The sequence below is a fragment of the Apis laboriosa genome, unplaced genomic scaffold (genome assembly GCF_014066325.1).
Source record: "Apis laboriosa isolate Shangri-la unplaced genomic scaffold, ASM1406632v1 scaffold40_cov151, whole genome shotgun sequence".
In the NCBI taxonomy this organism is placed as follows: domain Eukaryota; kingdom Metazoa; phylum Arthropoda; class Insecta; order Hymenoptera; family Apidae; genus Apis; species Apis laboriosa.
The window spans coordinates 2,035,118-2,059,626 of NW_025223180.1; the positions used below are offsets into that span (position 1 = coordinate 2,035,118).

General features: G+C 36.1%; 2 protein-coding genes across 2 annotated transcripts in view; both read left to right on the forward strand.

Annotated features, from left to right (window-relative positions):
• LOC122715930 overlaps nt 1-24,509 on the forward strand; it is a 188,745-nt gene that overhangs the window by 99,313 nt on the left and 64,923 nt on the right. Inside the window, exon 2 of the mRNA XM_043938527.1 lies at nt 5,273-5,496. Coding sequence (XP_043794462.1) covers nt 5,273-5,496 — 224 coding nt within the window. The remainder of the gene's footprint in view (nt 1-5,272; nt 5,497-24,509) is intronic.
• Nucleotides 15,572-18,226, forward strand: LOC122715915 (kielin/chordin-like protein). The gene is made up of 7 exons (XM_043938503.1): nt 15,572-15,694; nt 16,205-16,445; nt 16,918-17,027; nt 17,107-17,226; nt 17,390-17,539; nt 17,643-17,702; nt 17,889-18,226. The coding sequence occupies exons 1-7, from the start codon at nt 15,610-15,612 to the stop codon at nt 18,071-18,073; spliced, it is 951 nt and encodes a 316-aa protein (XP_043794438.1). The 5' UTR covers nt 15,572-15,609; the 3' UTR covers nt 18,074-18,226.

Below are 24,509 nucleotides of genomic sequence, written 5' to 3' on the forward strand. Positions count from 1 at the left end.
GTTGATCGATCGATCCAGTTTCCAAAGTTGCACGAATTGTGAGTAATTTGCATTTCTAAATTAAAATATTCAGGTCAGATTTGTTTAAAATAATAAAACGATTGCACGCGGGGTTCGCGGGGATGTTTTATTTGAATCTATCAAATTTACAAACCGTATTTCGCTTCCTCGCTACTATATTCCTTTATAAAATATTCAACGGGCTTAATGAGCGCGAAAGCAATATTGGAAATATCTCGAGAAAGCCGTTTGTCCTACATTTCGGATGCCCGTAGATGCATTAATAGCCTAGAATTATAATGCGAATATATGCAGGTTGAAAATTATTTATAAGAGGCACAATCATCGCAACTTCTGGATCGTTTTTTTATTCCTGGAATAAGACATTTCTACGGAACCCTTTATTACCATACGTACTACTATCGATCCACGATTCACGAATATCTTCCATTTCATTCGTAACCGCATCCACTCCTCCAACTTCTCTCATCATCTTCGAAACGACGCGCATCGAAACGGGAGAAAAAAAAAAAACAATTCTTTCGAATTCATTTTCCATTCATTTTCACTCTTTAACCACACCTTTAATCCCCGACTCCTCCCTCCTAATCCTTACAACTATCACATCCCCTTACCCTCCACGCTCCACCATTTCTCCCCGCGCGAATCGAAACGCGCATCGAACAGAAACAACAGAAACTTTCCAAACTCTCCTCCTCTTCTTCGCCGATCTTCTTCCCTCTTCTGCCTCGACGAAATAAAGAAAGAAAGAAAGGAAGGAAGGAAGGAAGCATCTTTGCTCGCCGATAACATTGTTTCCAGTAGTTGTTGCGGGCAGAGTCGCGTGCGGATCAGATAAAAACGTGGGAGGAGAGGGGGGAGAGGAGGGGTATCTCTATCCGGCACGGGGTTGGAAAAATTTCGTCGGCGCGAGCAACGTCGGTGGTTCTCTTTCTCTCTCTCTCTCTCTCTGTCCTCCTCTTCGAAGTGCTTCTCGCGGCTTAATACGGATAGCGCTCGGTTGCCGCTCAGACGAGCCGTGGCGCGCTCCAAGAGAGAGTAATATTGATCGACGGAGTAGCGGGCTTACATCGTCCCAAGAGGGAGAGAGCAGCCGAAGGGAAGAGGGTGGCGAGCGCTCGAGGGTGGCAGAGAGAGAGGGAGAGGAAGAGAAAGAGAAAGAGTAGGAAGGGGAGAAGGGGTGGTTGGTGGTTGCTGGAGGGTCGAAGGGCCAACGCGCACAACCGTGGCCAAAGGGTGCTGCCTCTCTCTTTCTTTGTCTCTCCTTGTCTCTCCTCTTCCTGGACGCGTCCCGTTTTCTCCTTCTCTCTCTCTCTCTTTCTCTTTGCGTCCCTCGCTAGGTTTGTTTTGCACGCGACTTTTCGTGGAACCCAAAGTTCTTTGTAGTTACTTCGTTCGTCTCAAAGTTCCCTTTTGAGGGACCGTTTCTTCGCGCGATTTAATTTTTCCACCTTTTTTTTTTCTCTCTCTCTCTCTCTCTCTCTCTCCCTCCTCCTTATATCGTTCCGTCTCATTTACCACTCCCTTCCTGCCCCGCTATTATCTTCTCCAGTCTTTTAGATGTCCAAGTGACAAGATATATATTTGAGAAAGCGTGCGAGTAGATCGAAGAAAGTTCACGACACGACGAGTAAAAAATTCATGAAATATTCGTCATTGGAGAATTTCGAGACAGCACGTATATATATATATATATATTTCGGTTTTATTAGGACGAAACTTTCGTCATCTTTATTCGCCCGCTGGAAATTTGATAGTCTCGCGGCGAGGGTTGTCGGTCGGTTTGGAGGGGGAGGTCGAAGGGAGCGCGAGATTCTCCTCCGGGAAATGCCGCTCTGTTTCGTTCCAGTTCGCCCATCGCCGCGGAAGTAGACTTTTCTGGGAGAGCTCTTTCCCTTGGCCCAAGATTTACGAGCGTCGGTCCACGTTTCAGGGGCGGCGAATTTACGCGCGGAGCCCACGGTTTCGTTTGATGGTGGGGAAGTAAGTGTCTGTGCGTCGATCGCCCACTCCTCGTCGATTATTCGTCGTTACATTACGCGTGTCCATTCACCGTGATCGTTTTAAAGCTACGCGACCGATAATCGATTGATCTTTGTCGAATTTGTTCCCGCTGTGGGAGAAGACTTGGAACGATCCAGGATTTAAATAAATTTTTAAACGAATTATTACGAATTCTCTTATTTATCGTCGAAGAATAATCGAAGAATAATTCAATCTTTTCCACGTTCCACGAATAAATATTTGACGTAATTCGTTCGTCAAAGATAATTTTGGAATGATCTTTCTTAATTTTGGAAGTTTGCATTGGAAATGTAGCGGGCAAGGGGGAGGACAAAGAATAATTTTTGGAACGTTTTCTAGAACAAAGTTTTTCAGTACAACGAGAGAAAATTCTTTTCGTTATCCAAATATTTTATCTCTTTATTTAAATTAGAATCATCCGATTAATTTGAATCGAGGATAAAATGTTCGAGATCGATCGAATATTTATTTTTTTTTTTTTTTTTTTAGAATAAAACTTAAAAACAAAATATTTTTCCATCATTCCATTATTTCTATGTATACATTTCAATTTCTCAATTCCAGTTCAAAAATCTATTTAAAATAATTACACGAAACAAACAACTTTTCTCTAATCAATAAATTCACTTCGTTGGCAAGAAAAGAAAAATTCTTGAAAAAGTAATTTTATATAGCACGACTCTCGTTCCACATCAATCGTTAATTTTCACTCGAACAAACATCTGATTTACAATTCTCTACCATTACCACTACCGCACTCCATTCATCTTACGCGCTAATGCAAATTTACCCTTCCGATACGTTCAAATACTTGTGCATCTAATTCTCCTCTACCATCTCAAACACACGTATACGCACAAATTTTATCCGCAATCTCTCTCACGAATCCATGCATTCGTATCGAATGAATCAGCCCGATCTCGTCGCGAAAGAAACAACCGTTCCATTTTCAATAATCGTTACGAGACATTTAACCATCTGTTGCTCTAATTCCATCGTTCACCCTCCAATCCCTCTCGTTTAAAACTTCCAGATTGTCCAGGGATCCGATAATCCATGCCAGAAATTAGCCACGTTTCCTTCTGCGATATACACATTCGTACGTGTAAATGAATCGTCTAGTTTTCTTAAAAACAAATAATACTTTAAGTAATCCTTAGTTCTTTATATTAAGTTATCTATATTCTAATTTACGAAACCTCCGAAATTGGCCAAAGATCCATTGATCCGCGTTAGAATTTGATATTTTCTTTCGTGATGTAGTTTTCTCGAAAGCAAATCATTCGAATCTATCGATTTTCGTTCGGAGTAACAGCGGTTTTGAACGATAAACGTATTAAATTAATTATTACTTCTATTGATCCAAATTCGAATCTCACAATACCTTGGAGATCTTTCAAAGACGCAGCAACCAATCCCTGCCAAGAGTTAACCGCGTATCCTTCCGTGACCAGATACGCGATACTTTTATCGAGAATCTTGGTTCCCTCGAGAATGTTGCCGGCCCACATTCGAGTACAAGGTTGCAACCAGCTGCAACCACCTCATGCGGAAAACTATCTCACGCCTCTGCTTCCGATGACCCCCAGGCAACACGAGCGAAAACTTTTCAATCGAGTTTCTTCGCCACCCCCTCCTCTCGTTCCTTGTTTTTCTACTCTTGTCTCTCTCTCTCTCTCTCCCTTCTCCCCATCTCGAAGCTCGTCCTCTCGAAACCAACCACCCCCTTACGACTTTCAGCCGTGAAATTGTCGCGAGCGAGCGAGTTTCATCGAATTCGCGAATTAATTCGCTCCCCTTTGCCGCGTTACGATTCATTTGCTCCGTAAGTTGGCTTCGAGCTGTAACGAAGTTTGGGAAAATGGCGCGATAGGCCGAGGAAGATTGTTCCGAGAAGGAGGAGGAGGAGGAGGAGGAGGAGGAAGAGTTGGAAGTTGAGGGAAGAAGTAGAGGAATTGGGAATAGTTTCGAAGAGGAGAGGGAAGTTTTGGATACTTTGCACGGAATAGTCTTGTTTTTAAGGGTTGTACAACCCTCTCCAACATCCAATCCTTCTTCTTTCTTTCTCTTAATAAATTTGAGAATCGATCTGATGATAGTTCGACACGATGCTCGCTGTTCCTTGTCCCCTTTTTTTTTTTTTTACATTATTTTTATTCATATCGATCGAGTATTCTTTTATGTATGTGGTCTTTAACGATAGAATGGAACAGGATCGTTCAAAGAATCGACGATTCTTATATCTTACGTTTGATCTTTGATCTCTCTAACTTTCCCTTTCAATTAATTCGTTACTCGGTATATCAAGTATTTGTTCTCATGTATATATATATTATATACCGATTTAGAAGAAGAAAAAACCAGATCGATGAGTCGATCGATCCAAAGTATAACTATATCGAGAAAATCGAGCTCTAATATTACGTGTATTAGAGTAAATATACGTGGCCATGTATACTCCTTCTTTCTTTCTTTCTTTCTTTCTTTTTCTCTTTATCGATTAAATGTAACTCTTGTCGCAACTTTTGTTACTCCTATCCGTAACAGGACAGTTCCCTCGTCGATTCACAACACTTTTCGTTCGTGTACGCGCAAGCAAGCAAGCAAGCAAGCAAGCAAGCAAGCAATCGTTAGACGTTCTACGATTTTATCCCTTTTATCGCATCGAGTTCGGTAGACCGTATTTAATCGCAGGTGCATCGAAATCGAGTTCGGGCTATTATCCTGGCGATACGCGAATCAATCGGTCGATTGGATAATTGGTGACAGATTGGCGACAGCTTGGCAACAAGCGTAGGGCCCCGATGTCTGGTTCAATCGAGCGAGTTTAAAAATCGATGAAATTGTTTCTTATCGATGCGACGACCGGATGAAACTTTTACAACCGATCTGTAATCTGTCCTCCCTGGAACAGTTTCCGGAGAAAATGCGGGTTAATTTCTATCTAAGGTGAGAAACGTTTCGTGTAAATTTATTTATACGAAAAGTTTATGTTTCGAGGAAAATAAATATTTTCGATCGGTGATGTTTAACGATTCGAAGGATATTTTTATACGCGATAGGGTCGATCTATTAGTAATCGTGTACGAAGATAGAAGATGCACAGATGAATTATATATGTATATATATATAGAGTATAGAGAAATATAGAGTTGTGGATTGAAATTGAAATCGATCGAAGACGATTCCCATTCTGATCTAACGAAGAACTTTTCTCCGTTCACAGATCACATAAGCGACGTGTGCAAGAATAATTACATGCGAGATCTGTACAGGAAGATAGACGGGGCGGTTCTGCAGTCGCAGCTCGAGAAGGACCTCGACTGCACCATCACCTTTCAAACGCACAGCATCCTTCAGCGGTTCATGCTCCGTTTCGACCATCTCCAATTGGACTGCAACGATCACCTTTACATCTACGATGGCGCGCACGCGGTCAGCAGTTACAAGGTAAATCCCCGGCATTTCATTTCTCTATCGGTGTAACCGGCCAACATCCAATAATGGTTTACACCGACTTCGTAGTCGACATCCTGGCGGAAACGGACTGCAACTCTGATCTGCATTCAAATTGGTATATACCAAGGGTGGATGTAATATCGCCGCTTAGTCGAGAATTTGCATCCGGTCGAAACAGTTTTCGGCTTGGATGGCCCTCCCCTCCCCTCCCCTCCGTTCCGTCCACTAGTTATTGTTTGTTGTTCGTTTCGGTTACGAAATCTCGCCGATTTTCAAGGGAACTCGATACCGTGCTCCTCGAGTTTACTCCTGATTCCAAGTACAAATTCATGGTGTACGTAATCGTTTCATTCGAATGATAAAGTCACGTTCGTTTGAAAATTACCGTTAATGTTTTAGATTGAGGAATCAAAATCAATATTGATTTTTCACGAGTGTGGAAGATAAATGGAATGAAATGGAAAATAGCTCGACGACACGATACCTCGCGTAAAATTCTTTTTCATCTTTCGTATCATTTGGAAAAGTTTATCACGTACGTAATCGCCGCGCATAAAATCCTTATCTTCGAATTAAAGTAACAATATTTTCGAGTATTCTCAATTTCGAGAGAGACAAAGAAAGAGAGGAAACACATCGAAAACATTAGCTCGTGTAAATTCGATCGGCGCGTTCATCGATCGATTTTCTAATAACGACTAACGCGAAGAGGGGGATGAAACGAGGGATGGCTTTCTGCTCCCGATTAACCGTTTCCAACCGTAATTGCCGTTATCGATCAAAAGATGAAGCACTAATTGCACCGGGAACGACATTATTTTTCCATGATTATCGTCGAGGACAATGGCCCTTTCCCCCTCCCCTCTCGATAGGGGATTCCAGTTGTGAGGGCCATTTTAATGTATTCCTCTCATTATGGATTCGAAGCGTGGCCATCGGTGAGCAGAGACGGTGGAAACTTGCACCATTAATCAAGATTCGTCTCTCGGTAGAAGGGAGGTAGTATGCTTCGCTTCCCTTCGTCTCTTTTGTTCGCGATTTATCTTTCTCTCGATCGGCCGAGGTTTCGATCTCGAAATTATTCCTCGCGGATTTGTCGGCAACAACCGATTTATAATAACAAACAAAGAAACTTATCGAATCCTTTTCTTTGAAATTCATCTATCGTCACGTCTCGTGTTATTCAGATTTCATTTCTATTTTCATTCGCCGATCAGATTTTCGTCGACCGCGAAACCTTCGAAAATACGAACTTTATCGCGGTATTTCAATCCCAGGTATTTCAAACGTCTCGAATGTCGTTGAAATTTAGATCATTGTTCCAGATGCTTGGGATGTCTTTCACCGTAGATGCCGAAAATATCAGCTCATTCTACGTACGTTCCGTCTCGAAAAAGAAATATTAAAATCGTTTGCCCGATTAGTTTAGCCGAGAGAAATATATCACTCTTTCGAAACTCGCTCGAACTCGTGGTTTTATCAAACGTGGTTAACGTGAAATACAAGACGTTAATGAGCCTTCAACTTGAAAAATGAAGGAAAAATTCATCGAGCAGTTAAATATATAACGTTATATGATATATATAACGTTATATGATAACGTTTTTTTTTTTTCTTTCTTTTTTCATGGATTTCAAGTCTCGTAAATAATAAGATCTCGCGTTTATTTTACGAGCTCGTCATGCGATATCGCAATCCCTCACCGATTAAAGACACTTTAACGAGCAGTACCTTTAATGTCGTTTCCAGAGATCGACCCGATTATTCAAACGATTCTCATCATTTCACCGATTGGCTGAAATTATTATAATATATAGAAGTTAACTATTTTTTGAACATCATGGACAGACTCGAGCGTCCGTTTTTATCATCAGGCGAGGTAAATTGTGCGTATTTATTTTCACGGCTAATAGAAAGAAAGAGGGGCGTTTCTCACGGTTTTTTCCAACCATGAATGCCGCCACGTTGGCCTCGTCTCCGACGGTTTATGAAAAATAAACGTTAACGACGCACGTCGTGAAATATCTTTCCAACTTGAATTGAATCGCACTCTTCCCTCCCCCATTCCTTTCTATATCCGTGCATCTTTCTGCGTGTCGTCTAAGTAAAGCGCATATTTACGAAATTACGTGTATGGACGAGACGCACATACGAAAGAATTCTTATTTTTCGTGTCGCGTGTATTAAAGATTTTGCTGTTGAGGTTGTAGTAATAATTACGAGATCGAGCAACATATGATAAAAATCGTTTCAAAATTTTCGATATTTTGGATCGGTTCGTAATAATTTAAATATTAGCAAGCAACGCATGAAAAGTAGAATTTTATGAAAAAGAAGAAAAGGGATTCCTCGAATCCTGAAATTCTTACAAAATACCGTACTGGATGCAATTATAACAACTTTGAGAGAACTTACAAGTGAACTTTATCCTTATGAGAAAGTTTCCAACTTCGTGACCCATTTTCCCATTTTAGTGAAACCGCTAAAACAATTTCAATCGAAGATTTAATACTCCACGTATATATATATATCGCTAAATAAATCGAATATCGCGATAAATCTTTCAAAATTAAAAATTTATTCCAAAATTAATTCTTTCGATTTTTTTTTTGCTATCGAATATTAAATTTCGTTTGGAACGATATTAAGATAATATGTGCTCGTCGAGAAAGATATTACTTAAATCGAAAAGTTATACAAGATGCAGGAACGGATATCGAAACGGAAGAACAAGCCTGTTACAAAAGCGTAATTATTCCAGAAAGCGAATTTTTCCATAAAAAGCCTGTTACAGCTTTTACATTCTTCTTCATTTTTATTCATTATCTGGTTACTTTACCTTATACTTTACCTTATTAATCGTAACACACCGCGACACCTTTCTTTGTGGTTGATACACTCGTAAAGAATAAAAATAATGAAAACAAGATCAAGGCAACGAGTAAAGAAGCCCTTTGTCACAGACAAGATACGCGATCTCGTCGACTCTCTAAAAAGAGAAACCAATCTTCACGCAAAATATAGTCACGTATAATGAAATTATAAATAAGCTTCTTCGCATAAACCACTTTATACACGCATATCTATCACTGATGATCGAACGATTGACATATTAAAATGTGATTTGAATAAGAAAAAAGAAAATAATAATAATAATAATAATAATAATAATAACAACAACAACAACAACTTCAAACTTTTGAACCGTGGTTATATCACAGATTGGTACAACAACGAAACAGGAGAGAGGGCAAAGAGCAATGCAATTTTGCATAATGGCGGTTTAACTTTAATCTTTTTTACGGTCTACGTAATGGCCCGTTAAGCGTGGCCCTTTATTACCATCTCTGCCCTTTTTCTTTTTCACATTTTTTTTTTTTTTTTAACCACTCCCCTCTCTCTCTCTTTTCCACGTTTTTCGGCGAGAGACGCCTTAATTTCTCGATCGACGATCGAGGATCTCTTTTAGATAACGGAGAGGATCCCGAAAACGCGTGGAATGTTGCGACGAGTAAACGAGAAGGGGTTAGCGTGGTAATGCGGCCAATTGGATTTTCGTGGCGCGAGCTTTTTATTTCCGAAAGGAAACCGGAAACTGCGGTGATTTGCAGAATTTGCGTGGTGGAATTCGGAACGGATCCTGTTTCGATCGATCCTCTGTTATCTCGCAAAACGGAATTCCAGCATTCGCTCATTTTTCATCAATTTAAAAATTAAAACGTTCTCGAGCGAAAAAAAAAAAAAGAGTTGTGACAATCGATCCCTCTTCGTTTCTCTCCCTTTTTTCGTTGATTAATTAAGACGTTGAAATATATACGCGAACATATCCCTTCCAACGTCTGTTTACGATAGCCGTTGTTCAAACGTTCGCTTATCCCCTCACGGATATATCCTCCGACCCTACGGTGAATTACCCCAATTGTCTTGGAATTTCCCCTGTGGTTGACACTGGGTTTAACGCGCCCAGGACCAATTATTCTTCTCGATCGATCGTTGAAGGAATCCTTCGTTTCGAGAACTGTTGTATCTTTTTAAAATTCCCTTTATCCTTGTACGCGTGTAAGAGTAAAGAAGACGTCCAATTAAACGGGATTAATCGAAATGTTTCTCTGTAGGTAGAATCGCAACGACGAGGACGATAAACTATTGGGAGGAAAAATTGGGGCAAAAATACAAAGGGATGCTTCCCTTAAGAACGCCTGCGCGATGTTCAACGACATATCGACTTTTCGTGTGTTCCATCTTTCGTAGATAACGGAGACACGATAAACGACCGAAAATGGATCGCGTGATTATTTTTTCCCCGATCGACCCGCGCCACGCGCTCTATTTACATACGTATCGCGATAAGAGAGAGATATATCCTCTCCTCTTGCAAAAAACAAAAAGAAAAAAAAAAAGGAGAAAAGGAAGAAAAAAAAGAATAATGAACAAGTTCGTCGCTTCCGTTTGGAAAACGAGGCAGGGATAAAAATGGGGAGAAAAATCGAGATTAGAAGTATCGTGCCGAAAGAGCGCCGCGACGCGAAATTTCGTGTCGCGCGTTTTCGCGTCGGGCTTGAACGAAATCCGCTTGCGAGGAGGGACGTCGCCGCGGAGACAGCCGGATTTAGCAGCTATTTGGACGGCACAATGGGACATCATAGAGACGTTTCACGCGCGGTAATATCCTGGCTGTCACCATGACGACAGAGCTTGCGTAATGCCTGTGTTCTTGTTACGTGGAAAAATATGCCCGGCGCCCGTGATTTTCGTTCGGTTCGCCGAATTTTCTCACATTTCGTCTCCATTTCTCTCTCTTTTTTTTTTTTTTTTTTTTTTTTTTTTGGGAAGAGGGGGATAGGCTGCCTGCTCGATCGAAGCCTTTTTTCTGATATCTGATAAATTAGGAATGTGAAATGAATCGCAAGCGTGAAAATAATATCTGAGTTAAGGTTAAATTTCTACAATTATAAAATAGATAAGTTTAATAAGATAAGTTTCGATGTTGAGCCATTGTTCTTCCGGGTCAGCTACGTGTAAATTATGCATAAATTATAATATATATATAATAATCTGATAAATTAGGAATGTGAAATGAATCGCAAGCGTGAAAATAATATGAGTTAAGGTTAAATTTCTGTAGTTATAAAATATATAATATAAGTTTCGATGTTGAGCCATTGTTCTTCCTGGTCAGCTACGTGTAAATTATGCATAAATTATAATATATATATAATAATCTGATAAATTAAGAATGTGAAATGAATCGCAAGTGAAAATAATATCTGAGTTAAGGTTAAATTTCTACAGTTATAAAATATATAAGATAAGTTTCGATGTTGAGCCATTGTTCTTCCGGGTCAGCTACGTGTAAATTATGCATAAATTATAATATATATATATAATAATCTGATAAATTAAGAATGTGAAATGAATCGCAATGGTGAAAATAATATCTTAAGGTTAAATTTCTACAGTTATAAAATATATAAGATAAGTTTCGATGTTGAGCCATTGTTCTTCCGGGTCAGCTACGTGTAAATTATGCATACGTTGCTTTAGTTTAGTTGGGGAAGTAGTAGTTTTGAAATACGATAAATATGTGGTTGTGTCGAGTAATATATGCGGAATATATGTAAATTATATAGATACACGGGAATAGTGTGTGGGTTTACTTAAAGTTGGTTCTAAAATTTCTCCAGTGCCAGAGATACGAGAAACAAAATTAGGAGAATTATGCGTTTACCGGGAACACGTGTGATAACTTGGCTTAATTTTAACGAAAAACTAATTAATATCAAATTTTACTATCCGTGCATCAACAAGTCCCTCTTTTAGAATCACGTTAAATGCACCTTTCGCTTCTCGCACATTCAGAGTTCATCTTCCCGTGATTAACCTCGTAACTAATGTACCAAATTTTGATATTTGACACCGCACAGTTAATTATTATCATCCACGATCAACAAGTTTCTCTGGAAATTAGAATATTAGACACACCACGTTCCATGGTACGTATGTATTTCGACTTAATTCTTCGACGAAAAATTTTATCACTCGTGGCCATAGATTCAATTATCCAATTCATCCAGAAGGATAGACGAGAGACAAAATTTCTCTAAAATTCCAACATAGGACGCACTTTCGTTCCACGGTGTCCTCAGACTCCATTTTCTCGTGATTATAACCGTACGTGTGGGCTCGGGCACACGTGTACTCGCTCTCGAAATAATGATCCCGGGACTATTATCAACGCCACACATGACCTAAATCTTGGTGGTATTTTGGCCGAACATAAACTGATCTTATCCTTTTGGTGAACTGAAACTCGAGATTTCGAATATATTATTTTTCGCTTAGATGTAACGACATGTAATATTTTCACTCCGACTAAAGATCTTCAAATTCCTATAAAATTATTATTATCGCGTGTTTTATCTATTTTCAAAGTTATCGTGATGTTAGAGATAATATTATCACAGCTTCCGATATCAACGAGATGTCGTTGAATCTCGACGAGCGTTTTTGTTATATACACGGAGAGAAGTTGCTTTTCAAGATTCAAGTTGGAGATCGTTTGCGAGCGATACTTATCGCGAAAGCTGGAAAAATTCGATGAACTCGAATGGAAGAGGTTAAGGGGGGTTGGTCGTTGGAATTTTTTTCTCTTCTATTCTTATCGGTGACAATTTGAAAGAATTTTTAGAACGTCCTCCCTTCGATCCTTCGGGTGTTTCATCGCGTTTCTAATTAGTAATTTTACTCCTTCTCTTTCAAATTCAAATAGAATGATGGGAAGAGATGAAGACTGAATTTACCAAGTATTATTACCGTAAAATTAGAAAGAAACAATTAGATTCTTATTCGGGCGAGGAATTGACATTTTATTCGACTCTTTAAAAAAGGGATACATTTAAATTATCCTGGATCGATTGATTTATTTTTGAAAGATATTCGTAATGCACGTCTAATTAGTGAATATATCTATTTCGAATTAATAAGTTTTATAATCGAGTAGAATAGGAAATGTTGTACGAAGGATCGAGAATCATTTCCATAACGTCACTTGTAACGTTACGATTCTCAGCTTGGTGTAAAAATGATAAATAAATTAAGGAAAATTACAAGAATCGAGAGCGAGACCAGCATGAAACGATTACATCTATCAAACTTTCACTAACTCCGACGAAACACGTGAATTTAAAAGACTACGGGCTTTGTCATCGTCATCGAAAAAGCTACCCGCATCGTGTTATTCATGCGAGGCAATAACTTTAACAAATTCGCACAACTTCCAACATGTAGATTGCACAAACGAATGCAAATTGTCTCGCATGCAAATTTTCTCGTAAAATATCAATCACGTCGAAAATACGCGATACACGTGTATATATATATAATGAACAACGAACCATAAAAGATTTCGACTCGTACGTCGTTTAAGTCACTCGTGGATCGCGTTATCGAATATATATTCGATCAAAATTTAATCTTGCAAAACTCGAATCGAATTTGAAAAATTGTAAATTGTAAAAAAATCGACATACGTTGAAAATTTACGGATTCATTGATTCGATGTAATAAAAATATGATAAAAATGGGAAAAGAAGAGAGAGAGAGAGAGAATAATTTCTAATTTCTGTTTCATACCGTGTGTTACGACGAGGATACATCGAAATCGTACGTCAAAGAAAGTTCGCGTTATCAGTCTCGTTTCTCTTTTCAATCGGACAAAAGGAAGGATTCTTTGAAGGTTTCTTTTTCATCCCCAGCTCTCTATTCATATCTGTAAGGGCAAGATTTTTCCTCGATACGTGACCCCGTGACTTTTCACCAGAATTACATTTATATTTGCCAAAAATATGTCCGCCAGCCTTGTCATTTGCACGATATGATGTCGATAAATCGAGCATTTCACGATAGATAGGAGATTGAACCCGTTAGTCAGAATAATGAAATTATTCATCGAATCCTTGGTAAGTTCCATTTATATAGGAAGGGAGGGGCTTCGTAGGAGGGATATTTGTTTTTGTCAAAGACCTTGCTATTTTCCATTGAAATATGGCGAAATTTATTACCAATAAAGGAAGAATAGATGCGATTCGGATAGAACAGGATAATTCAAACGGAATCGTTTATCGAATTGATTAATCGAACCATTTATAAAATTATTCTTACTATCATCGACGAATGAATGATTTACTTTTTAAAAATTTTTTGCTCTTTCGTCTACATTCTTTTCTCTTATGTTACGAATGTGTTGGAAAGAAATCATTAAATCATCTTAATTATCGTTCGTCACTGTAATGATTTTCAATTTAACAATTATGTTATGAAGATCAACAATTCTTCGAAATTGAGAAGAATTTAAGAATTTCCTATCTTAACATAGGTACTTCCCGTATAATATGACAATAAACTCATCAAATGAAAAGATAAAGAATTTTGATAAAAAAAAAATGATTTTAACTTATAAATAAAGGAACAAAATAGGATGGAATTATATAATGTTCAATTTTCCTTTTATTTTCATGTTTTGAAGTCGCTGCTTGAAATGCTTGAATAGATGCATCTATATAATTACGATTCGTAATGCGAAGTATGCGATTAAATCGATTAAATCGATAAAATTATATACACTTTAACTGAGATTAACAAAATGATAGATTGTAAACACATCCTTTGATTCCTTTTAAACGATCAATCATTTTTTTTTTTTTTTTTTTTTTTTTTATTATTAGAAAACAAACCGTAAGAAGATGGAAATCCTTTCCGAGAAGAAAAATATCAAATAATATCAAATAAATCAAGTTTTCCTTGAACTAAGATAATCTCGAAACGAATATGTAATTTTTGATTTGATCCATCTTCCACGAGGAATACAAATACCTTTCCTTGGCAAGTACTTTAATGGCGTTTCTTAAATAAAATTGTTCTTTTTTTTCTTTTTCGAAAGAGCAGAAAAACTCGGAGCAGAATAATAATTGCCAAGATGAATCGTGATTACACACGTTAATAGCTTATAATAGTTTTTGCTCGCACAAAGTAAACGAGATTTTTTTCTTTTTTTTAAATATATCGTTTTATTTCGCTTTAATCTCGCTGCATAATAACTCGAATCATGGCGGATGTAATACGTCAGAATCAGAAGAATTGTTTTAAAGGGTGGTTGATCTAAATTTTAAAATTAATTTGTGAAATTGATCGTAGCGTTGATCGAATGCAACCGACGATTCAAATTCGGCGTAAGAAGGGAGAGAAGAATAATTAAAGTTGATTTTTTACTCTCTCGTTGGAAAGCTGGGTCGCAAACTTTCATTCGGTAGGGGAGGGATATTATCGGAAATTGCTTAAGGAACTCTTTAATAACAACTCTACCGGGTATTAACACGAATTATTTTCAACTTTTCACTCTTATACGACTTAACCCAAAGTCTCTTTACAAATCTTCCTCTATCGTGCCGCGATGGGGAAGTTCCGTTTGATGGTAAATAAAGTGAAACGGTGGAAAAGTTGGGAAGATAACGAGGTAAGCAAATTTATTAGTTTGAATATTATTATATAACGAAACGGACGGAAGATTGTTTGAAAATAATGTGATGTTAATCATGCCGGAAAAACCGTTTATTAATTAAAAATTAATTAATTAATTAATCAAAATAATTTCTAATTTCGTATTGTATAATTTTCCTTACGTCCTCGTGCTTTTCGTTTGGGATAGAAAAATATTTTATTCGAGATCAAAATATGATATTTCTAAGTAGTTTCTAATGAAACGAAAACATAACACGACGAAGAAAGGAAGAAAGGAAGAGGAAGCTTGAGGCGAAAGCGTGAAATGAAATTATCTGAAAATCTAAAGCTAATGGAAAGAAAAAAATCTTGCCGTTCGATCGTCATTTTTTCGATGACATTATAATCTAATGCATAATAGAGATGCTATTAACTTATTCTTTAGACGTCGCCATTTCTCGTTTCCTTCCTCTCTGCGTCACTAACCTAGGAAATCCCCACTTCCACGAGTTTCGATTGTTCTCGGTATTCGTTCAGGGTCGAAAGTATAAAAGACGGGAGACGATGATGGCACGATGATACTCGTGCACAGTTCACGGCTTAGAGACGATGGCCACCCGTGTCGAGTCACGCTCGTTCGTTCAAAAATGCGTCCTTCTGGTGTCCTTGTTCGCCATTCAGGTGACGGGACGAGGTGAGAAATCGATACACGAAAAGTTGTTCGATGACTCGTTTGATTTTGCAAAATTATTTACGCGATATTTTTCGTTTCGAAAAGTTGGAAGGAGAAGTGTTGAGAAATTTTGCGTGTAAAATTTTTAAACGATGACCCAGGAAAGGAAAAATAATTATTTATTTTCTATTTTTATCCACGCTTAAATATTTTTACAAATTTAAACGTAAGAGATCTTCCTCGAACGATGGGTATTTATTCAATAAATTGCGAGCAATTTTTATATTTAATATTTTTTTTTTTTTTAGATAACATAGAAAATTATAATTATCATCATTATTAAACTTTTTACTACATAATGAACTTTCATTTCATTTATATATATTTTTTTTTTTTCGACAAAAAGAAATCTAAAATCTCTCGAAACAATTTTCTAATCGATTTCGTACGTATAAATATATGCAAAATCGATTTTTTTTTTTCACTTTTTCAAAATTCGATTCGCTGACTTTGATCATGTTTTCTGAAAAGAGATCTGCGATAAAACGAAGTGTGCCGGCGTATTGAAATATTACGAGGCGCTCGGTTGTACTCCTGTGTACAAGAATCCGAACGATTGCTGCGCGGAATCGTACAACTGCACTCACCTGGACAATTTGTCACGAGATAAATGCTACGTGAACGGCCACGAGTATAGCGATGGAGAGACGCTGAGACCCGAGGACGCGAATCCTTGTGACATTGGCTGCAAGTGTTTACTCTTCAACGATGAGTGAGTGCATTTTCGTCGACGAAATCAAAGAGAATCGATTGTTTGATTATATTCGACAGTGCTTCGTTTAACAGTGATTTCAACTCTTAATCGTGCGGTCTGAAATAATATATTTGATTTTTTTGTACGTTAAACGCGTACGTCGGTGAACTGCGTATTTTTCTTAAAAGTAGTTTTAAAAATTAATTTGTTAAAAATTAAGTTATTAAAATTACTTTTAACGGTTTTTGGATAGATATATTTTTGAAACATTACAACGCGATTTCTGCGAGATTAATTTTGGAATTCAAAGTTAAAACGACTTGTCATAGAAAATTCATCAATTCTATATATTTGAATTTAATTTTTGTTTTAAGATTTTTTTCATTTTATCGAAATAAACTAAATTTAATTTAGAAAATATTTGCTTGTTCTTCAAACTCGTGTGGCAAACATCGAGATATTACGACACGCTGTTTTATTATTTCAACAGAGCCAACTTTATATGCGCGAGTTTAGATTGCGCTTTCATTTCGGGAGAAAAAAATTGTTTCTACAGATCCAGCCATGACAGTTGTTGTCCAAACACGGTGCCGACTTGTCGTGAGTGAAAAGCATTCGATAAATTGAGATTAAATCGAGGAGGCTTGGTTAAATTTAAGTTACGATTACGTTATTATAGTGAAGGAAGGAGAAAAAAGGGCGACTTGCGAGGTTGATGGAAAAGTTTATCTAGATGGAGAATACTTTAACCCAAAATCTGACCCGAATTTGAATTGTTACTGCATGCCTGGATACACAGGTACAAAGAAAAATATTACATTCTCTTGGAAAAATAATTTACATTTCTAGGGAAGAACAAAAAAAGAAAGTAGCTTAATATCGAACTACGATATTAAAATTCAAAAAAAAGAGGAGACGAGGTAACGATCAAAAAATTTTAAAAATAAAAATTGTACGTTTAGGTGAAAATATCGAGCCCTTCTGTAAGAAAATGAATCGTCCTAATTGCTATCCGTTGTTCAGAAACGGTGGATCTATATATCAGAAATGCGCCCCCGTGTTTTACGATAATCAAAATCCACAAACGGATTGCAGCTATGCTACGAGATGCCGTGAGTTTATGAATATCTCCTATTAAACTTGAAACCTTCCTTTCAATAGGAAGTAACAAACTCTGAAACAAATTTATATTACAAAATGAACTTGTTTTCGCAGAAAACTCGGAAGACGTTGTTATTCATAATCACGACCACGCTAAATCTATTTCCGAGGAAGGTAACGTATTCCTATATATACATTTTTTTATTTCAAATTCAATAAAATTTTTTATAACAATTCTTTTTATTCGTGGCTGTAGCAATATCAAATGACAATATCGGTAATTTCATTCAACTTAAAATTACTTCGTTTCGAGCAAAATAAAATAATTATTGATGATTTTATCTTATCGATGTTTTGCAGAGGACAAAGTGTGCAAATTCGGTAATATGACGATGCACATAGGCGACGAATTGGATAAAGGAACCAATTATGATTCTGTTTGCGTGAAATGTGTTTGCGAAGTGCCTCCGATTCCTACGTGTCGAAGACTTCCGGACAGCGAATGCGACATTAATTATGCATATCCATTGATAAAAGTTCTGTAAATAATCTGTGATTATTTATCACCAATGATACGATCCTCCAAAGATGTTATATATCTCGTATAAACGCTCGTTGACAGTTTTAATTGTTTTATAGAAAAATTATATATACATATATAGAATCTCTGATACATAAAAACAAATTGTTTTTCTTAATTAAGCAACTTTTTATTCTTATTCCTTCGGAATAATTCTCTTTTATTTTTCTCATTTCTCTTGAAAAAATCGTTCACATTCTCATTCTCTTCATTGTCTATTCCTAGCAAAACGCGATATTTATACGTATTATAATGATTTTACGACGATGATTTGATAATTTACTTGATCGATAATTCAGAAATAATGAAGATGCGTAACGTCACGATATCAATGAGAAGACTCAAAGACATCAATTGCTTGACCAGATATAGAATATGTATCTATCATCATGAATAGTTTTCACGAATAATTTTCTCAATCGTTCAACAATGTTTGTCGCTGAACGCTTGTCAGCTTCGTTTCTTCTCCTCTCGAGGAGAAGCGGCGCTGAACGAGATTAAGGAGAAAATGAAGCGAGAAGGGGAGGGTGGCGGGGCACGATGATGGCGGTGTGAATTTCAAACAAACTTGATCGCTTTTCATTTCCTCTCGATGAAACGTTAACGAGGTTAACGATATTCAATTTCTATGCATTTTTATCTTCTTTAAAATATTCCACGTTCGATTCATTCCTTCTTCTCGAATTACATCTCAAAATAAAAACGCTGTAAAAATCTTTATGGATTCCTTTATCTTCTTCCCCCCCTTCCAAACTTTTATAATTTTTAAAAGATTTATCGCGAAAGAAAGAAGGTTTAGATTCAAGTTCAGGTCGATGATTTCATCATTCATTGTTGACACAGTAGTAGTATCGATGATATCGGTTTCGTTAAATTACGCGGTTGGAATCTCGCAAGTTTGCCGGAAACTGTGCGCGAGGACGTATGGGCAAAATGGCGGTGCAAGAAAGGCTATAAGGGGACGGAAGTTGGTGGCCACCGTTGTCACGTTAAGTCGATCGAATTTATGTTAGGTTGGCCCCCGGTGTTATAAGCATCGGTTCGATTACCAACGTCGTCCTTGTATATCACTACTAACCGTTTGGAAAGTAGCATTTCTAAGTCGGCCCATTATCCTTGCGGCTGCTTGTTCAGCATCGCTGTCCTCGTCCACTCGTGAAATTTATTATATTTGCAAGGTTTCGACGAGGTTTTCCTTACTTCTTACTTGTTGTTGTTCGATCAACTCGTGAAATAAAAATATAAAATTTAGTAGAAGAAATTCTTGAAAATTAACGATGACACGCTTTACTAAGTTTTTTCTAAATTTATTGTATTGGTTTTTTTCTTCTTCTTGTTGTAACGAAATAATATGAAAATTGTAAGAGAAATCACGAAAATTAATAACGAAACTTTTTAATATTGAATTCTTTTGTTTATTAAATTCGTTGTCCACGAAAATAAAATTTATTATTGCTTTTCCTCTTACTCATTGGACATAATTCGAAATAATACAAAAATTGCAGGAAATGAATAATTTTGATATCGAATTTTTATCGTCCAGCTTAAGTTTTTTTTTACTTTTTAATCGATATCCGTAAAATGCTTACAATATATATTCATAATTCCTTACCAGTAGCAAAAATTTTTCCAGCTTGTAGATATCAAAGATAGGAAACAATTTTTCAAAGCGGTTCGCAAATGCGCAAAGGGTTTTCGAGGCGCGACGTCGAAAACGTTACCTTTTGTATCTTATCCCTTCATGCATATTTCAGCCTTTCCCTGCATAGTGTTTCGTATTTTTCCTCTTTCCCCTTTTACCATTTTCGTTCTCTTCCCTTTTTCTCTCTTCTTTCTCTTTTTTCCTTCTTCTTCTTCTTCTTCTTCTTCTTCTTTTTAGAAGAAGATAGAACCGTCGAACCTTTGCACGCCTTATCCTTTTCGAGCCTTTTTTTTGTCCACGTTATTCGATTTGCTTATTCCTCCGTCCATTCGTCGTTTCATTTCTTCGTCTTTTTTCCTATTGCATCCTTGATAAAATTCCAACAATTCTCGACAAACACCGAAATTCTCTCCCTCGACGTTTCTTTGATTTTAGCAATCGGTTCGCTCCGTGTTCAAAGCATTTGTCAATACGCATTCGAAATTATTATTCGTTTTGGAAAACAAGGATTTTGGATTTACACTCTGTACATCATAATTTTTGCCTCGAATTCCTCATTTCGGGGCTTTCTGTCTCGAAATCACGATCATTTTTCACGAGAACGAACGATTTTTAAAATAGAGCGTACATATATAGTCGAAGAATCTTATAGTAAATTATATCGATTCGTTTGTGTAATAATTCATAATTAATTTTCAATATTTGTGGGTTCAATCATTGGTCAATTCGATTTAAACATTACTTTATTCGTGAAGGTATTGTATTAATAGCATCCCAGTATTTTAGAAACTTGGTCCAATTTGAACGAAAAATTTCTCTTCGACGATTCCATAATATAAAAATATACAAATTGCAATTACTTCAAATATATTCTTTCAATCACTCCACCTGAGATTACTTAATAATTTTTAATTCACCATTCGAGGATCTAGCCAAATCGATTAGACTAATTTCCCTCGCGAACAGAACAAATATCAGGACACTGTAACCCGCAACAACGACATCATAAACTCTTAACAACAACGAATTAACCGTCAAAAACAATGGTCAATGGCTCGATGATAAAACTATCGAGCAACGAATCTCCAACGATTAGTTTCCGGATCGATGGTCAAAAAAAGCGTTTCGTTTGCAATCGGCCAATCGAAAGCATTAAACGAAAACGTATCGCATGATCGATGGGCCTGCGGTCGCATTAGCCAATCCGTGTTTCCGATCGACGAAGCTTGCGCTCGCCATTCCGTTTTTCGCGGGTATTAAATTAACCGCGACAATGGCTGTATTAGTCCCAGAGCTCGTTTCACCCAACGAGACTCTATCGGATCCGATTTGGATAGAATCGATTGGCTGGCAACGATCCAAAAGACTCGATCGATGGATGATTCGTTTCTTAGGGAAATTTCTCAGAGTTTACGCGCGATTTTCTCTTCCTCCCTTTTCGATCGAGGAAGGGAATGTGAACATGGATCATTTGAACATGGAACGATGTTTCCGCATGTTCGAGCTATGAATTAACGTCCACGCAGGTATAAATGATGGGGCGGACATCCTTCCTTCTCTGGGAACCAATGAAGCGAAAGGAGCTATCGATTCCTGTGGGGAGGTTTCTGCTGCCATTGGTCATTGTCGATAAGTAAAATCACAGTTTGAAACGAACGATGTACGCCTTGAACGCTCGTGAAAATTACGAAATAAAATTATACTGTCATACTCTTTTATACTCTGAGAATACGATTCTTGAAAACGTTGAGGATATGTATTCCTATATGATAGATAAGATACATTAATCGTTAATGACAGTAATGAATTTATAATATAGAAATAGTATGATATTAAGTTATGTTAAACGTATTCTGTAGCAAACGTGTCAAAGAGTGGCATCGATATTTTTCTTTTTTTCAAAATGTTAAGGATATCTTAGCCATTTATTCCTAATTTTAGATAATTTACATTAGTAATAGTAATGAATTTATAACATAGAGAGCACGATATTAAGTTATGTTCACTATTAAACGTAATATATGGATTATCATTATCGTGCTTTTACAGTAACAGCAAACGTGTCAAAGAGTGGCATCGATATTTTTCTTTTTTTCAAAATGTTAAGAATATCTTAGCTATTTATTCCTAATTTTAGATAATTTACATTAGTAATAGTAATGAATTTATAACATAGAGAGCACGATATTAAGTTATGTTCACTATTAAACGTAATATATGGATTATCATTATCGTGCTTTTACAGTAACAGCAAAGGTGTCGAAGATTGTCATCGATATTTTTTTTCTAAAAATGTTAAAGATATCTTAATCATTTATTCCTATTTTTAGATAATTTAACACTCGCGACTAACAATAGCAATGAATTCATAATTGTCAGTAGCTGTTATTAAACGTAATATATGGATTAGCACGTGCTTGACAATGGTTCAACAGTAATAGCTAGACATCGATATTTTTTTTTCACCATCATCATTTATATATGTACGTAGCATGGACGGAAACGAATCAATCTGTGCTACAATAAAAGCACTGATGTGGACACTGTGTACATTTTTAAACTTTTAAAAGCGGTTAGAAGCGTTATCGAGAAGACGACGAAGAAGCGTGTATCGATCGTGATCGAGAAGTTGGGAAGAAAAATGGAGAATTTGATCCCAGGAGGAGCCCGAGTTCGAAGGAGATCCGGTCACGAGATGCAATTATGATAAAGCTGAAAGCTTCTTTTAGGAGAGGTTTTCAACGGGTATCGCGGTCTCACAAAAGGGATGACTGCCGGGGCCGCGTTTTGACTCGGCCGCGTTTTAATCTATATCTCGCTCTCTCTATTTCCTGTTCCCTTTATTCTCTGTGCCTGACATGCGATGAGCTTTCGACTCTCGAGAACACTCCCTCTCGTGAAAAACTCGCCCCCCTCGTTACCACAGGAAGAATTCCTCGGGAATCGATACGGACGACCGATGAAAATTAATTTTAAAGTTCGACCGATCGAACTGGCCGATTTTCCATTAGCGTCCCACATTTTTTACGATATTTATCTTTTAATTACGAACGATTTTTTAATAACCTCACCGGATAAATTTTCCATTTCACGTAATTCTATCACGATATAATATTCTTGTTGTTCGTCTAACGAATCGTTTTTGTTATTTAAAGAAGGAAGCGTGTTTAAGATGATTTTTAAGATGATTTTTAAGATGATTCTATCACGATTTCATATTGTTATTGTTCGTCTAACGAATCGTTTTTGTTATTTAAAGAAGGAAGCGTGTTTAAGATGATTTTTAAGATGATTTTTTTTATAAGATAATTTTCGGTTTTACGTAATTCTATCACGATTTCATATTATTATTATCTAACGAAGCATGTTTTTAAGATGATTTTTCAGATGATTTTTTTATAAGATGATCGGATAAATTTTCGCTTTCACAATTTTTAAAACTATCTTCAATTAAAGAAATTACAATAATTTACTTTTAAATTCTCTTTCAAATTTATTTTAAAATAAATTATCCAAAAATTTAATTTATTGAAACTCATAAAAATCTTAAATATACTATATTTTGATTTGAATTACTATTATAAAAAATATCTTTAATCATAAATTTATTTAAACTATAAAAACAACAATACATAAATTAAACTTAAGTATCTCTTATCGTGGAATATCAAATTAATATACAAGTCTCTCTAATTAGATATAAAAAGCCGCCATGTTATTTAATTTTAATGATTCAACATTTAATTATTTAATATTTTCTATTAATTTTTATAATAGGGTATCTAATCCTAGTTTTTTACTAAATTTTTTTATTTCAATATTATAAAATTATAATTATTATTATTTAATTATAAATTTCACCTAAAATTAAAAAATTTAATTATAATATAATATTAATTTTATATTAATCTTATTAGTAATAATTAACTTATAAATCAAGTTTAACCGCTATTGCTGGCACTTATATTTATCTTTATTTTATATTAATTACCGAATTAAACTTTCATTTATTGTTTCAGAATTCATTATTAAATTACTTTTTTTTTATATTTTTTTTATATTTTTTTTTAAGATGATTTTTCAGATGATTTTTTTATAAGATGATCGGATAAATTTTCGCTTTCACAATTTCATATTGTATTGTAATTCTGTCACAATTTCATATTGTTATTGTTCGTCTAACGAAGCGTGTTTTTAAGATGATTTTTCAGATGATTTTTTTATAAGATAATCGGATAAATTTTCGCTTTCACGTAATTCTATCACAATTTCATATTGTTATTGTTCGTCTAACGAAGCGTGTTTTTAAGATGATTTTTCAGATGATTTTTTTATAAGATGATGGGATAAATTTTCGCTTTCACGTAATTCTATCACGATTTCATATTGTTGTTCGTTCAACGAATCGCGTTTGTTATTTAAAGCGAAAGGAAGAAACACGTGTTTTTTGCTAATTCGAGTATAAGAGATATAAATAGAATTCTTATACGGATATCGCGAAGCTTACATCGGAGAAATGTGTCCCCGGATACCGATCATTTGAGGTTAAAGAATGATATTCCCCCCCATACTTGAAAGGAAAATATCATTTTCTTCTGCAATCAACTTATAACCCAGCCGGGGGTATTACGTAAATGGAAATACGGGAATGGAAAAGAGTATTTTTCTTTCGAAAGTAACGTCCTACCTTTCATTTTATACTCTTTCCGAGATTATTTTTAATAATACTTTTATTCTTTTTTTTTTAATAAAATTGGCG